A 16,658-nucleotide genomic window follows, 5' to 3' on the forward strand; every position below is an offset into this window, starting at 1 on the left:
GTGTGTGTCTGTGTGTGTGTGTGTGTGTGTGTGTGTGTGTGTGTGTGTGTGTGTGTGTGTGTGTGTGTGTGTGTGTGTGTGTGTGTGTGTGTGTGTGTGTGTGTGTGGGTGCGTGCGTGCGTGCGTGCGTGCGTGCGTGCGTGCGTGCGTGCGTGTGTGTGTGTGTGTGTGTGTGTGTGTGTGTGTGTGTGTGTGTGTGTGTGTGTTTATGATTTACATAATATATACAATATTCTTTGATGGCCTGCTGTTACATCCTTCTGTGTCATCAGGCAAAAACCCAGAGGATGTGGTCCGGAGATACACAGAGAAGATTAAAGTAGTGCCTGATGAGGTAGGGAACACACACACACACACACACACATGCACACACACACACACACTGGGCGGGCCCTTAATTGTCTTAAAATTAATAATTTAACATTCTTAAATTCAGTTTTGCAAAATCGTGAACTTTCAAGACACATTATATGAAGAATGCTTCATTCCAGAATTCAACAAAAATGATATAGAAATAGAAAAAGACTTCCAAACTCTAAGGTTTTTTATGCATTGTTTTTTCATGGTCACTTCATGATTCGGTTCTGTATGGCTTCTCTATTTGTCAAGTTCTGCAACGCAAACATCTTAGTGTCTATTGACTTTGATCATTCGTGGCTATGTATTGGGCATTAATTATCATTATGGCCATGCTGAGCATTATGCAGATTGCAGATCGTATCACGCTCAGGTAGCTGTTTCCCTCATCAACAAACACCCTGTTTGTTGATGAGCGCTACACTGCTGACACTACCCCTCATTATAGTTATGACTCATTCTCACCATATCTTTAGTCTTCAGATAATAACGGCACATTGTACACTTCAGATGAATCTGCAATTATTTGTAATTCTTTGTTGGTACAAATAATCGGAGCATTAAACAAGAATTTAAAGACAAACTATGTAAGGGAACAAAAATGTACTTCCTCATTTTTCCTCACCCCTAAACTTGAACCTACCATTGTTCTCTTGTAGGGGTATTTGTGTTTTCTGTTCTTAATCATTTTTGCATTTTCATCATTCATCATTTTCTTAATAGTATTTGCAAGAAAAAAAAAATACTAATACGTTTGCCTTAATCTAAACTATTGATCATCAAAAAATACTTCATGATCCATAATACAGAGATATTAGCAATAGTAGGAACCAGTTTATTTCAACATTTCAAGTCAAACCATCCCTTTAAAGGACTACAACAAAAAATGGGTACCTTAGCGTTTGCCTGTCTCCCCCAGGTTCAGACAAGTCGTCTCAGCCTTAACTCCTCGTTGAGCGTCCAGAAGGGAGTTGGTTGGGTAATCAGATCTATTTAGGGAGCTGTGATTATCAGGCTACCTTCGATGCGCCACTGACAAGCACATCTCTACAGACTACCCAGCCAGAGCAGTGATCATGTAAAATCAGTGCTGGATATAGGGCAAAGTTAGCAGTGTATTGGTAGACAAAATGCAATTTAGTTGTGTTTGACTGGCCCAGGTTTTGTATAAGCGGCTATTTTGAACTCATTGGAGATCTTTTGAAAGTAATTCCAAGCGTATTCCCCAGCTAGGCTACCGTAACTCTGCAAGTCAACGGAAGCATATGCTAACCTAGTGAAACCTTTTGATTGCAATAAAGATATCTTAGAATGTTGGCGCACACACACACAAACACACACACACACACACACACGCACGCACGCACGCACACACACACACACACACACACACACACACACACACACACACACACACACACACACACACACACACACACACACACACACACACACACACACACTAGCTGTACAGCTGTGTGTGAGGTAGTTGTTTCTAAAGAGATCGTTGGCTAATCGAGTGTCTGTTCCCAGGACTGTACCATCTGCATGGAGAGGCTGGTGATGTCATCGGGCTACGAGGGGGTCCTGAATCAGAAGGGCATCAAGCCCGAGCTGGTGGGCAAGCTTGGCAAGTGTGGCCACATGTACCATCTGCTGTGCCTGGTGGCCATGTACAACAACGGCAACAAGGTGTGCAAGGCTCCTTTTGTCACCAGCAGATACTGCACGTTCTCCACCGTCGACCGACACTAGAACCAAATACACAATTCTCATTCTAACACTAAGTAAAAATGTCAGTTTGCCTTTTCATCCACGTCTTTCTTTGTCAAAGTTAGATTGAGTGGTTGATGGATTGACTCCCAATCGATCAACCCTGCTACTCCAAGAACCAGAAACTAAACTATTCTAGCAAACAAAAATGTCTGTGATTTCAGTGTTTTCTTTCATCATATATAATTATAATTATATATATATATATATATATATATAATCTTATGTTACATCTATACATAATTTTTTTTTTATCATATTTTTATACATATCAATTATTTATATCATATATTTATATATTAATTATATGTATAATTGATATATTATGTGTATTACATATATAATATATATATAATATAATATAAATCAGACTTCCTCATCTCCCCGTACCTAGGACGGCAGTCTCCAGTGCCCAACTTGTAAGGCCATCTACGGGGAGAAGACTGGAACCCAGCCCCCAGGGAAGATGGAGTACCACCTCATCCCCCACTGCCTGCCCGGCTATCTGGACACCAAGACCATCCGCATCGTCTACGACATCCCCGCTGGCATCCAGGTCTGCGTCTCCCTGTCCCCCCACAAACACGAGCGGCCCTGCCTTGACCCTTGACCTAACAGATCTAAACTTCATTGATAAACCAGCGGTAACATCATTATTAGTTTTATATATTGTATATTGTTCATTAAAGGTTGTATCAGCGAAGTCGGGTTACGTCACAGTTGGGTGACGATCCCAAACAAACAGAGCCAGCTCGCCCCTCAACTTCCATGTTTCGTGCATCCAGTAAAAACTATCATAAACGCAGCGCAAAACCCCACAACACCCACCCCTTGTCGGTGATTGGTTGGAATACTATTTTGGTTTTGAGTGGTCGGTAGTACTATTTGTTTTTGTGTATGATCTCAGAACATAGGCTGCCTACAGAGACACGTTTTTTTGAAAGCCTGCTTATCGGACGGCAGCTAGCGGATCGTGAGGAAAGATCAGATGAATGTGATCATTTATGTTTCGGCCTATAATCGCTGATGCAACCTTTAGTCAGTAATTGTAAATAGTAACGATATTAATGTGTTATACCAAAGTGTACAACAGAGGTAGCACGGTTTTCGGCATCACTTTGAATGGATCTGATGAAAGGAATCCTAGCAGTGAAACCGGACCCAAAGACCACAGCTTCTGCTGAGGACCACAAATGTCATCATGACGGCCGAGCGGAGCAGTAATAGAGTCATAAAGTGACCTTTAATACCAGCAGAGCAGTCCCTCAGGGGGCTGGGGACCACTCTGATCATCTGAGCACACAAGACCTGCTCGCCCTCTCTCCTCCTACTCTCTGTCTGATCTTTCTGCTACTCTCCTTTTTCTCTCTCTCTCTAGCTCTCTGGTTCTCTCTCTCTCTCTCTCTCTCTCTCTCTCTCTCTCTCTCTCTCTCTCTCTCTCTCTCTCTCTCTCTCTCTCTCTGGGTCTCTCTCTCTCTGTCTGGTTCTGTCTCTCTCTGGTTCTCTCTCTAGCTCTTTCTCTCTCTCTCTCTCTCTCTCTAGCTCTCTGGTTCTCTCTGGTTCTCTCTCTCTCTCTCTCTCTCTCTCTCTCTCTCTCTCTCTCTCTCTCTCTGTTGTTCTCCTTCTCTCTGGTATTCACTCTATCTCTTTCTGGTTCTCTCTGGTTCTCTCCCTCACTGTAGCTCTGTATATCTTTTCGCTTAAAGCAATTTGATGGGAAGCTTGCTACTATCAGAGATCAATACTTAAAGGTGGTACATTTCAAAGGTAAATTAAAAGTGAAGTGTCCTGTGCAAATTGAATAATAAAATAAGAATGTCTTGCCATTAGTGACCACCAGGGGGGGGACAATACAAGCTATATGGCCACCACGTCCCACGGGCTCTAGAGTTCTCCCCGGTTAAGCTGCAGCGGTAAAGAGAACATCCAGGGTCATGGCTGTCTGTTTGTTTCCTCCAGACCCCTGAGCATCCCAACCCAGGGAAGAAGTTCAGCGCTAGGGGCTTCCCTCGCCACTGCTACCTCCCCGACAACGTCAAAGGACGGAAGGTAAGAGGAACACTTCCATTCCGGGTTGCGGCTTCAGTGGCGGGGTCGGAGTCAATGAAGTTCTCAACCGCTGATTTTGTAGTTCCGTAATTTAGGTTTGAATTGTATTTTTATCTCTAAAAAAATCATAGCCGGGCATGAGCGTCAGCGCACCCATATTAACTGACCTGTCGAGTCGTAGATGTAGAATCCCGACGAGGTGGTGGACGATGTGAAACCCGCTCACCCCTCCCTCCCAGGTGCTGAAGCTCCTGATCATGGCCTGGGACCGCCGCCTCATCTTCACCATCGGGACGTCCAGCACCACGGGCGAGGGGGACACGGTGGTGTGGAACGAGATCCACCACAAGACCGAGTTCGGCACCAACTTGACGGGCCATGGCTACCCGGACCCCAAGTACCTGGACAACGTGCTGACGGAGCTGTCGGCGCAGGGCGTGGGCCGCGACGACACCGCCAAGGACTGAGGAGGACCCAGGACCGACCCCCACGCCGGACCCCCCCCACCCCCGAGACGGAGCCCAGCAGCCAAACCCCTCGCTCCATCGACCCAGGCCTTTATTTCAGTCACTCAAAGCAGGACCGGGCTGGACGCTTTTTTGCTGGGTTTTCTCTCTTTTGTCACTCTGTCTCTCTCTCTCCCTCTCTGTCTCGGTCTCCTTCTCACTCTCTCTCTCTCTCTCTCTCTCCCCTGCCGCCCACCCCCCTAGAGAGAAGGCCAATGGGAGTCAGAGGCCACGGCAAGACCGCAGCAAACACCCTGACCTCAGTGGGAAGACCGCAGAGAACAGATGGTCCACATGGTCCACGGATCGCTGGTTATTCACTTTATTCAGCTAATCCTGGTCTGCAGGTTTTCTTCGTTACCTCCCTTAATGGCTGTCTCTGAGGCCACTTGTTGGAGACTGAGGGTCTGTCAATTATATTGGAAGGGGATTAAGGAAGGCACATACGTGGAGAGGAGTAGCCTCCCGCTGGTTTTCCTGGCAGGTAACTGATATGGTCTGGGAGAGTCCATGCTGAAGTCCATGCGGAAATCAGCCTTTTCTGTACTGAATGGAAGAGGGCTGAGGTCTCAGGTGTTGGTTAGACGTCAGCAAACGCTTTGTTCCAAACTGCATGACCACAAAAAGGCCGCCCGGCGAATGTTGACCGGAGAGGAGGGGGTCTTTGATCCAGCCCAACACATAATGTTCTTAATAATATATGTTAATATATATATTAAACACATATTTTTTTAATAATATATGTTAATATATATATATTATTATACTCTTGGAAAATGTGCTGACAGTCTCGGGTGAAAGTGGCTGGAGAGAACTACAATATGCAGAGTCGGCTGAAATAGTTGATGACTTTCCTATTTTCTCTAAACGTAGAAATTAAGTAATAATCTATCTCCTTTAGGACGGTTTAAGTCATGATTGAGCATTTTGTTTATGCAGAAGTTCTCGCCACTTAGGTTGTTGTCAGTTTTCTTGGCTGGAGTCGATAGCCAATGACTGTGGGTGTAGTTTGTTCCCCTCTGAAACAATCGATCTTAGATCGCAGGAAGGATCCGATTATGCATGTAGAGCGTCCAACAAGCTGAAGGAACCTAAAAGCGAACACGGTACTGAATGGTAAAAAACATATATGTTTGGCAATTCAACTTGTACTAGACGGACTCTGAAAGGACGGTTGGAATCACAAGCATCATACAAACTGTTTGAACGCTTGTAAATTAAAAAAGAAAAGAAAATGTATGCTAGTGCAAAAGGCCTCTGCGATGAAGAAAGCGTTCTGCTTCCCGGCATGGTTAAAGCTGTTAGTTTCTGGTTGTACCTTTGATAAGGCTCATATTCAAAATGCCGGGCCTAAGCCTTTGAACAGAGACTCTTTACAGGTCTCAGACCAGCTCCCCTCCCAGGTCTTCAACTCTCTTATGGGACCTCTGCGTTGTGGCTGTTCTGAGCAGGCTGTTCTGAGCAGGCTTTCTCTGCAGTAGACCACCAGTCCCTTTGGGATCCGACAGAGGGCTTGTTAGCAGTCAGGTGACCCGTGCGGACGGCGGGCCCCCCGCCCGGCCCCCCTCAGAGGCCCCTCAGCTTGTCCCTTAGTGGGGCCCATGGCAAGGTTGTTTATACTGGGTTGTTAGCGAAGGTTAAAGTTGTTGCAAAAATTATAATTTCCCTCCCCCCCCCAGCCCCGTAATTCCAGGCATACAGGACTTAAAGTAAATTATTTTTCCTTGGATAAATGCATAATTCTCCTGAATAATTATATTCAATCTATTTAAACAAGCTGAGGAGTTGTTATTGAGGAGGAAGTTGAGGGTTGTTGTGGTAAATCTGCTCAATACATCTACTGAATATTTGGAGTTAATCACAGTCTTCCATAGCGGTTCTGGGCAGCGGTGTTCATTTAGGAATGTGTTTTAAATCGTATTGAAGCTTTTTAACTCTTTTATGTAGACGAGAGAGGACCCTGTCGTATGAAAACCTTGTATCTTAAACAAGACATTGCATTGAAAGAAAAAGACAGATCCTTAAAATTAAATACAAAAAGGGTAGAATGTTCCGTGAAATTAGTTTCTGCAAATATCTTTATTATCTAAATTAATTAAAATTTCATTAAATAACTAATTGTAGTTGGAGAAAATGATTTGGGCTCCATAACTTCAGTTTAACCAGATTTTATAACACAGATAGATGTCTATCAGGACGAATGCATACTAACGCTGGCTGAGATTGATATGCCAGTATGTCAGGGACTGTATGGGTATGATGGAGCTAGTACCAGTGAGGCTTAAATTGATGTCAGTTAGTCTTATATAGAGTCAGTGCATCCACACCTGCTGGAAAATATTTAACCTATGTTTTCATTATCCTTGCTGGAGGTCTTCACGAGGGCATGAGGACTTCTCCCCTCCCTCCCAGATGATTGATCTTCTATTTTCGTTCTTCTCTAGAACCAGGAGTTAGTCTATCAAACCCCGGGAGGAAAACTAGTCAGAGTACATTTTTGCGTTAACTTTGATTACAGGACGGTGTGAGAGAAAACCTCCAGGTTCATCAGGGAAACATATTTTTCTAAAGGAACACTGTGTACGTTTTTGCCTTACAATATATACATATATATATAATTGATTGCCATATGCTTAGGTAAGAGGATAATTTAATGATGATAAACAAATGGTGGTTTACCTGCCAATCAAGAAAATAAAGTTTCTGAGCGGATGGTAATTATAAGCCAGCTAAAAATGATACAAAAATGTACACAGTTCTGCTTTAGGTCAAATACAATAAAATGAATTGTACAAATGCAAAGTTCTCGTTAATTTTTCATGGTTGACTCGCGCAGTGAGGAGAGAACAGGTTTAAGTGCGTATAGGTCATTTTGGAGGTCTTTGGAATTGTGTTCAGAAATAATGATGGACAAAAACAATTATTTGTCAGAATGATTTTTATGCAAATCCCTGTATGTAAGAGCTAATCCTTCTTAATGTGTAGCAGAGCGCCCCTCCTTTTGGTTTGAATGACGAACAGGAAGTGATTCCTTTTATGGGGTGTTGATTCTCAACTAGAAGGCATGTTCCCACGCTGTTCAGAGTTCAGTATTGGAAAAAACGACACGTTTTTTATATATATATATATATATTTGTCAATTGATGGGCTTTAACCAAACTGTCAAATAACATTCATTAATCCTTATCAAGATACATTCCATAGTACTTCTCACCCCATATTTTGATTAAGAAGTGAAACATAGAACAATCCTGACTTATACGATGTCATTTCTACGTAAGGAATTTAATGTAGTAATCTCCACTGCATACTGTAGCGTACTTATATCTACAATAATATCCTTACATTGTGTCTACAGGTGTGTGTCTGTGTGTTGTTACTCTGTGTGGGCCTTTGAATGTATGACAAGTTTCGTAGGTTAATATTTTTTAAAGACACAAGTAATGTTCTCCCTAGAGGTGCATGTCAACCAACATATGTATGTCTATTGAAAATGCATAGCTTTTGTAAATGGAAAGCCAATTACTCTTTAGTTCTATAATTCAGGGTTGCTTTAAACTAAATATTTGAAAGAAAAAGATGTCTCTTTTATCCAGGACTTTTGTTTTGTAGAGATGAAGATGGGGTGGCTTATGCTCCTTCTCTCTTTTCTGCAACATGGAAAACGTTTGGCCTTTTCCGTGTAAGAGGGGGGGTTGGCGTGTTTTGAAGCCACGATTGAGTTTGTGAATTAACTCTCATTTAACTTTGAACAGCAGTTGCTAACTGATCATTAACCAACGATTCACACAGAGAAATGTCGACACCATTTGAGTGGTCAAACTAAACAGCGAGACATGGCGAGAGACGCTGGTCATACTATAAAGGGCTTCTTAACCTACCAGTCTTTATTGAGTCGTGCTGATGACCGTGTTGCATGTTTGTGTGTTTCTTGTGGGATAATAAATGGGCCCTCATCAGGGGGGCCGGCTGTTTGACCATATGACTCGTAGTGTTCTTTCCATGTCCGTCTTTGTGCTCCACCATTTGCTTTTTTGCCAGCGTAGCACATTACCTCTCATTACGTGGATGTGAGTGATTCTCGCCCTAGCATTTGAGTGCAGCCGCAGCAGCCGTTCCCGTGCCATGCAGTAAAGATGCTTTATGGGGGCTTCTTGGCAGGCTGTTAAATGACATGCTGTTACTACTGTAGCTGTCCTCCGGCCTGGCGCCGCCCACTCAGTGCCCCGCTGGCTGGAGGGCTATCTCACCTGCCATTGGCTGCTGTGTAGCAATCCATCACCTGCTGTTCCTGACAGCAACACCCGCCGCCCGGCCCCCCACCTGTCTCATTGTTCACCTCTCTGTTTTAATCAGAGGCTTTCACACCAGGTGTGTCTCATTACTGATTTAACGAGGCAGGGAGGTAGCGTGGAAACACCTCCAGCCCTCTACAATTCAACCACGCTGTGTTGATTAAAGATGTGTGCGGGTGCATGTCGCTTTAGGTAGGACACATATTGAAATCTGGCTTACTTAACTTAAAGAAGTTTGGTATGTGTAGCATGCCCAGGATCAAACAACAAGTTAATCATCTTTTGTACACAATGTTGTACACCAATCTTCATACCATAAAATATATATATATATTGCAGAATTAGAATAATTCACAGTAGGAAAATTAAATATTTGTACTTTATTTTTTGCAGTGTGGGGTTTTGGTTGTTAAAGGCTCAAACTTAAACCACACTCGCATAAAACAAATGAACATTTAAGACGATACAGTCAGTAGTTGAACAAACCATAATACATACAAGAAAAATAAAGCCATGCAAAAATTGTATCGCAAACTCTCAATCAGAGTTCACAGGCAATAATTAGTCTCCAGCTTATTTATATAAAAAAGAAAAGTGTTACATAATATGAAAAATGGCAACACGATTAACCTCTGGTTCCACTTCATACTGCAGTAAATGAACACATTCAATAACAGTATCTCTTGAATTTCCTGTTTGGCTTTTCTGTTGTAAAAAATACATTTCTGGCAGTTTAAGTGTCTCCTCCACATTTAAATAAGCCTTTGTCCATCTCCCAATGCCTGATGTGCATTATTCCTATCTTGAATATAAATAAGTATTTAGTATCATACTTTGCAACGAATAACCATCAATGTCGTAAATAAAGCCAAAGTTAATTAGTTCCGGTACATGTCTGATATGTCAACATAATTGAAATCAAGCTTTAAGTTGGATAATTGAAAATTACGTGTGATATATTTGGAAGAAGAAACCTCTTTGGCACCTCTAATTTTGCCTCATACTTTTTGGGACAATTACAAATGGCACCAAGGAATGACCCCTATCGCTAGTTAGTGAATGTTTCTCTTCCCACACTGAATAGCCTATGACTGTACTAGTAGGTAAATGTTACCCATATAACTTTAGAATAATTTCAAATATAGATACCTTAAAATACCTTGAAAATGCAAGAAAATTATATAAAAATAATAAATAACAAAATATAAAGTTAAACTTCACTGATACAATAGCTTGAATATCACAAATCTTAATTTAGTTGCCCTTGGCAAAAGCTAAGTCATCACTATATTAGTTGAAGAAATTTTCTGTAGAATAGTAACAAACCATTGCATGTACTTCATAAACATGCTCGCTTTAGGGGAACACGACCGACCGTGGAATGGCTGTGTGACGTAGTAACAGTGGGTCACAGCAAATACCAAAGATAAGCCCAACAGAACAGAAGCCATCTCAGGAAAGCCATACATTCAGGTACTGGATGAAACACTCCGATGAGCCGATTGCATAAAACAAATGTTGAGACCGATCTCAGTTCAGCTTCCCAACAGACAAAACCGTTCACATTTCAACAACCAGGACGTGCAATACATTCCTTCCCTTCTACTGATCCCAGATCAATACAATCGTTTGTATTTGTTTCATCAACATGGGGGGGGGGTGGGGGGGGGGGGGGGGGGGAGTCAGTCACACTGACGTCAGAGTTCAGATGAGGGCGACACACGACAGGAAGCAGGAAAGAACATCTCACACTTCCTCTGGCTCCTCCTGTTTCCCTGGCAACCACAAGCAACAAAATATCAAACACCTCTCCGAGGCGTCTCCTAACACCATGTGCCGCCTGCCCTCCTGCTCTGGGGCCTGAGGGTCACGCCGGACGCCTCCTCCTCCTCCTCCTCACTGCCCCTCAAGCCGGACGCCTCCTCCTCTTCACTGCTCCTCACGCTGGACGCCTCCTCCTCCTCCTCTTCACTGCTCCTAACGCTGGACGCCTCCTCCTCCTCCTCTTCACTGCTCCTCACGCTGGACGCCTCCTCCTCCTCCTCTTCACTGCTCCTTACGCTGGACGCCTCCTCCTCCTCCTCCCTGCTCCTCACTCCGGATGCCTCCACCTCCTCACTGCTCCTCACGCCCTAGAGCAGGAGGGCCGGGTGCTCTAGGGTGAGAGGATCAGGCCGGACTCCTCCTCCTCCTCCTCCTCCTCCTCCTGCTCTAGGGTGAGAGGATCAGGCCGGACTCCTCCTCCTCCTCCTCCTGCTCTAGGGTGAGAGGATCAGGCCGGACTCCTCCTCCTCCTCCTCCTGCTCTAGGGTGAGAGGATCAGGCCGGACTCCTCCTCCTCCTCCTCCTCCTCCTCCTCCTCTTCCTCCTCCTCCTCCTCCTCCTCCTCCTGCTCTTGGGTGAGAGGATCAGGCCGGACTCCTCCTCCTCCTCCTCCTCCTCCTCCTCCTCCTCCTCCTCCTCCTCCTCCTGCTCTAGGGTGAGAGGATCAGGCCGGACTCCTCCTCCTCCTCCTGCTCTAGGGTGAGAGGATCAGGCCGGACTCCTCCTCCTCCTCCTCCTCTTCCTCCTCCTCCTCCTCCTCCTCCTCCTGTTCTTGGGTGAGCGGATCATGCCGGACTCCTCCTCCTCCTCCTCCTCCTCCTCCTCCTCCTCCTCCTCCTCCTGCTCTAGGGTGAGAGGATCAGGCCGGACTCCTCCTCCTCCTCCTCCTCCTCCTCCTCCTCCTCCTCCTCCTCCTCCTGCTCTAGGGTGAGAGGATCAGGCCGGACTCCTCCTCATTCTCCCTGCGCTGGAAGGTGGCGTGGGCCAGCTCCAGGTCCACCACAACGCCCAGCACCCGCTCCGCCAGCACACGGCCGCACTTCTGAGGACCAACACTGCAGCCTGCACCACCTGGGACCAGCGAGAGAGAGAGAGACAGAGGGGGGATGTTACTGTGAGGAGAGAGAGAGAGAGAGAGAGAGAGAGAGAGAGAGAGAGAGAGAGAGAGAGAGAGAGAGAGAGAGAGAGAGAGAGAGAGAGAGAGAGAGAGAGAGAGAGAGAGAGAGAGAGAGAGAGAGAGAGAGAGATAGAGAGAGACAGAGACAGAGAGGGTGGACGCTAATGTGAAGAGAGATTGAGAGAGTGAGATTGAGAGAGAGAGAGAGAGAGAGAGAGAGGGTTTGCTTTTGGCTGTAAGCTAGCTAGCCAGCTAGGGAACTCAGCTACTAAGAGACCTGAGTGGTGTGAATGGCAGAGCAGTTAGGGTGGTGATATCTCAGGAGCTGTAAAAGTTTCAAACCAACTCTGTGTAGGGCGGCCACTCCAGAAATACTGTAATACACAAATACAAAACCCCCTGCTAAAGCTTCATCCACTCAAACTAATGTTCTCTTTGGTAGAATATCTCCATTATGAGAAAGGAAACAAAGCATTGCAGTTCCTGTTCCCCGGCCCAGGCTCTGACCCCTGCCCACCCCCAGAAGTAGTGCTGTAACACAGTAGGCCAGTTGGAGCCGAGATGGGCCCCCACCCGGCTCTAACCTTGATCCTCAGCAGAGCGGGCTTTCTTCTCCTCCTCCGTGTCGCCGGCTGCCGGGTCCAAATACTTTTTCCTGCAGAAAACGTAGGATAACCCAAAGTGACCTTCCTGAGCGGGGAACTCATCGAAACAACCTGAAAACCTTCAAGGGCATTAATGTGGTTCACAAGTCCAAGGATCGACATGCAACAGGACCTTGTGGCAGTGATCACAACAATGGCGTCTCTCAAGAGTCGGCCCCACTTAATACCCGAGTTTGTCCCTGCCTTGGTGGAGCTGCTTGTAGATGGTCTGGGTCTCCACGTCGGGGTCCAGGGGGTCGCTCCAGTCCCCCAGGGTCACAGCCGAGTGGCTTCTGCTGCATCCTAGAGCTGGGCACACACACACACACACAACATACACACACAGCAGTTGAACACTGCTGCCCGCTCATAACATGACGCTTTATGTTGAGTTTGTTAGTTGACAAGTTTGTACCAGTATCCCACCAGTATCAAACCAGGGAAAACCAGTACCAATATCAAACCAGAGCTAGTCTCCGAACAGGGGCAGGGACTAGCTCGAACAGGGTGATACTGGGTCCAGGGTGATACAGAGTGATACTAGTGTGATACTGGTGAGATACTGGTTTGGTTTGAGGTTACACCTCTGATGTAACCTCAAATTTTTTTTCCCCACTTTGCGCGATAAAAAGCATCTAACCAGGTAAACAGTCCGACGGTAAACAGGTGAACACACAAGCAGCCACAGCTGATCAAGCCAAGGTAAGAATAGCTGTACGAGCAGAAGCTCTATCTGATGCAGCCCTCAGCGGGGGGGGGGGGGGGGGTCCGGGACTCTCACCCCCGCGCTCCGCCTGCAGGCAGCAGCTCCACTTGCCACTGCGATGCGCCCCAGGGTGGAAAGAGGGCAGCATGCGCTCGTTGTAGATGCTGGCTTTCCGGATCGCCGACAGCCACTGGTTCAGGTCGTTCACATTCTACACGCGCACACACACACGCACACACACGTGTAGGTATAAGCCGGTGCATGTGCGCCACACACACACACACACGCACAAAAATCCATACACAAGACACACAGTGTGATGGGAGACCACCGTACTACGCAGGTCTGTGTGTGTTTGGATCAGGACCTCCTCCCTTCTCTCAGTATCTTCTTTAAAGTCGTTTCCTCTCTTATGAGGCGCAAGGGAAAGATACATCCAGTCTCCCACATCCCTATATAAATCCAGAGCCACACACATACTGGCGTGCTGGGGCCCATGTTTGGGTGTCACGGGTATGAGTTAACAGGTTCCTGCTATGTTTATGATAAAATCATGGTAGAAATAAGTTGCGGTGAGCCTTAAGGCAGAAAAAATATGCTGTGCTGGTCCTTTAAAGCCGGAAGAATATGCTGTGGTGTTCCTGTTATGCTGTGGCGTTCCTTTAAGGCAGGAATAACATGCTGTGGTGTTCCTGTTTGACAGGAAGAATATGCTGTGGCATTCCTGTCATGGAAGGAAACATATGCTGTGGCGTTCCAGTTATGGCAGGAAGAATATGTTGTGTCGTTCCTTTAAGGCAGCAAGAATATGCTGTGGCGTTCCTGTGAGCACATGCTCCAAAGAAATTGAATCTTGCTTATACTCTCCCCTTTTCTTTTAGGTTCAGGTATGGATTCAGAACAGTCATGGTCAGGGTTGCCATAAACACAAACCTAGATTGTTGACAATGACCCTTTCCAATTAAATACCAAATCTGTTTTCAATCTTAAAGTGAGATAAGAGCCTCACACTTTTCATGAATTAAAGTACAGAGCAAGTCAATGACCAAAAAGTAACCTCTCATTGTATCCTATCCTCTTAGTGTTACCTTACCGTATCTTATCTTACCTGGGTATCTACACTGGATGCACACGGTGTGACAGGTATCGGCACTGGATGCAGACAATGTGACAGTTACCTTGCACTGGATGTACATAGTGTGCAGCTGTGCGTCGTTGTCCTGGGTGATGACCTGCATCACGTGCTGCTGCTGAAAGGCGTTCTCATCCACCCTCTCAACTGCACACACACGCTGAATAGGGATGGAGGAGCGCACCTGCGATGGTTCAGACACAAACAGCTCCGCCAATGAATGCCGGCGGCCTCGGTTGCTGCTGCCAGCCTCTGTTTCACGCGAGAGTGGATCTAAAAGGGTCGCGGTTGGACCAGGAACGAAAGTCAACCTGGTGCATCCTTTCTACCATTACAGTAAAGTGATGCAGGATGATCAACAGTTTGGCAGAGAGCCGGTTGGAGAAGCGGCTGTAGCGTGGATACAGGGATACTTTCAAGTGTAAATCAGCCACCTCAAATGGGGAGCTTGCATCACTGGATGAGGGGGTGGATGGCGGCGGAGGAGGAGGGTTGGAATATTGTCCTCCAATCTGGTTTACAATGTTAGCATGAATATCTCTAGCCCCCAATTAACCCAGGCCTTTATTCCAGTCACACAAAGCGGGACGAGGCTGAAAGCCTTTTTGCTGGGTTTCTCCCGCTTTTGTATCTCTGTCCCACTCTCCCCCTCTCTCTCTCCCTCTCAACTCTCCCTCACTCTCTCTTTGTCCCCCCCCACCCCTCTCTCTCTCTCTCTCTCTCTCTCTCTCTCTCTCTCTCTCTCTCTCTCTCTCTCTCGCTCTCTCTCTCTCTATCTGTGTCTGGTGAAAGAGACAGGGGATCATTACAGGGTTGGTCACCACGGGGTGATGAGTTCTGATCTAATCATCCTCCAGGAGACGGAGAACCGACGGGCCGATAAGAACCAGCCAAAGGACCCTTCAGAGGAGGTGACCTCTGAACCTTTGACAGAAACTGAATCCTCTGCTCACAGCGAATCCCCATCACTCGTGTGATTTCAGTCGGACAGTGATGGGTGATTTCGTAGCAGGTACCAGGGAGGAAGAGAGCATTGTCACTGATACACTACGTCCACAAAGCCTTTCCCCAGGACATTACCCACGCTGTTCGAATATAGGGGGGGGTCATAAGTATCGTTTTATATAGATGAAAGTCGAATCCTAAAAGCTACAGTAAAACTATTCAATTAATAAAAAATGATAAAGTCACAATAGACATTATCAACAAAAAACATCGATGTTTAAAATCAAATTTAAACATGCACATCGGTTTAAGAGAGTCAACACTGCGGTACAGCAGCAGTAGAGCAGCCCCAGATCATCTGGCGCCTCTGCGTGCTCCTACCTGCCAGTCGGGCGTCTTGGCGTAGGCCAGGGTCTCGCTGGTAAGCCAGAAATAGCGCTTCTTGAAGGCGAAGCGGGACAAGAGCTGCGGGCCCTCAGCCTTGTGCTTGTGCAGGTACCCCTCCTTCACGGTGACCGAGGGCAGGAACCTGGCCCTCAGGGGCCCCTCGGAGACTGGAGGAGGGGGGGGGGGGGGGGGGGGGGGAGAAGAGGGATGGTAAAGCCCACTGTTTCATGGGTTAACTTTATTCAATGTCTGCTTGGGAACTTTCACAATTGCAACCATGGCAGTGTGTACCGGTGTGGGAGTGTGTGTGGAGGACGGCTGGTTTAAGCAGCCGCACCACGCTGAGTCTGACTGGACTCTGGGGCTGGTGGGGCTGGCTGCACACCTTATCAGACATTGCGTAATAAGAGAGCACGGGTTAAACCGGCCATCACCGCACACACTCGGGGAGAGATCTCCGGCAAGGCAGTGGTAGGCAACCTTGTCATGGCCATTAACTGCCCCCGCTACAATAAACTGGATTTCAAACTGTACCACCCTCGGTCCTGTGTTGAGCCCAGAAAAGTATCCTCGGTGGAGTGTAGCATGAACCTTGCTTCCACCGTTGTTGTAAGTGTAGAATTCTTGCCATTTATTGGGCCACACTTGGTTTACTTGACGCAATACTACATATTTCATTTATTTACCCACAATAGGTATTGTGATGTGGGTAAAACACCACGAGCACCAGCACACAAACTGCACACTGTGATTCAATGACGTCTGCATGTTGCCTTCTGGATTATTAGAGAACCGGGACACTGGAGTGTACAGAGAAGCCCATAAGCGCTCACTTGAGACATGAGTGTGAACGTGAACCATGAGTGTGCACGTGAGAGTGCCTGAGAAGCTCTCAAGAGGGACTGATGGAGTTCGGCCAAAGG

At 46.4% G+C, this 16,658-nt stretch overlaps 2 protein-coding genes and 1 long non-coding RNA gene across 4 annotated transcripts in view; 1 reads left to right on the forward strand and 2 right to left on the reverse strand.

The window, feature by feature from the left end:
- The window catches only part of LOC132460036 (E3 ubiquitin-protein ligase DTX1-like), a 37,349-nt gene extending 28,686 nt beyond the window's left edge, over positions 1-8,663 (forward strand). Inside the window, exons 8-12 of the mRNA XM_060055038.1 lie at positions 273-334; positions 1,891-2,049; positions 2,525-2,686; positions 4,090-4,179; positions 4,419-8,663. Coding sequence (XP_059911021.1) covers positions 273-334; positions 1,891-2,049; positions 2,525-2,686; positions 4,090-4,179; positions 4,419-4,646 — 701 coding nt within the window. The 3' untranslated portion in view covers positions 4,647-8,663. The remainder of the gene's footprint in view (positions 1-272; positions 335-1,890; positions 2,050-2,524; positions 2,687-4,089; positions 4,180-4,418) is intronic.
- A 677-nt stretch (positions 8,664-9,340) lies between these two features.
- On the reverse strand, positions 9,341-11,434 carry LOC132460039 (uncharacterized). The gene is made up of 2 exons (XR_009526332.1): positions 10,881-11,434; positions 9,341-10,825 (listed from the first exon to the last, which is right to left on the reverse strand). It is a non-coding gene; the product is annotated as an uncharacterized LOC132460039 (long non-coding RNA).
- A 247-nt stretch (positions 11,435-11,681) lies between these two features.
- The window catches only part of LOC132460037 (rasGAP-activating-like protein 1), a 21,537-nt gene continuing 16,560 nt past the window's right edge, over positions 11,682-16,658 (reverse strand). Inside the window, exons 16-21 of one of the 2 annotated variants that reach the window (XM_060055040.1) lie at positions 15,730-15,902; positions 14,450-14,587; positions 13,347-13,482; positions 12,770-12,874; positions 12,506-12,576; positions 11,682-11,875 (exon numbers count right to left, since the gene is read on the reverse strand). In XM_060055040.1, the coding sequence (XP_059911023.1) occupies positions 11,741-11,875; positions 12,506-12,576; positions 12,770-12,874; positions 13,347-13,482; positions 14,450-14,587; positions 15,730-15,902 (758 nt within the window). In that variant the 3' untranslated portion in view covers positions 11,682-11,740. Of the gene's footprint in view, positions 11,876-12,505; positions 12,577-12,753; positions 12,875-13,346; positions 13,483-14,449; positions 14,588-15,729; positions 15,903-16,658 lie in introns of both variants that reach the window. The other variant, XM_060055039.1, reaches the window with a different exon arrangement.

This window comes from Gadus macrocephalus, chromosome 6 (genome assembly GCF_031168955.1).
Source record: "Gadus macrocephalus chromosome 6, ASM3116895v1".
NCBI classification, from domain to species: Eukaryota; Metazoa; Chordata; class Actinopteri; order Gadiformes; family Gadidae; genus Gadus; species Gadus macrocephalus.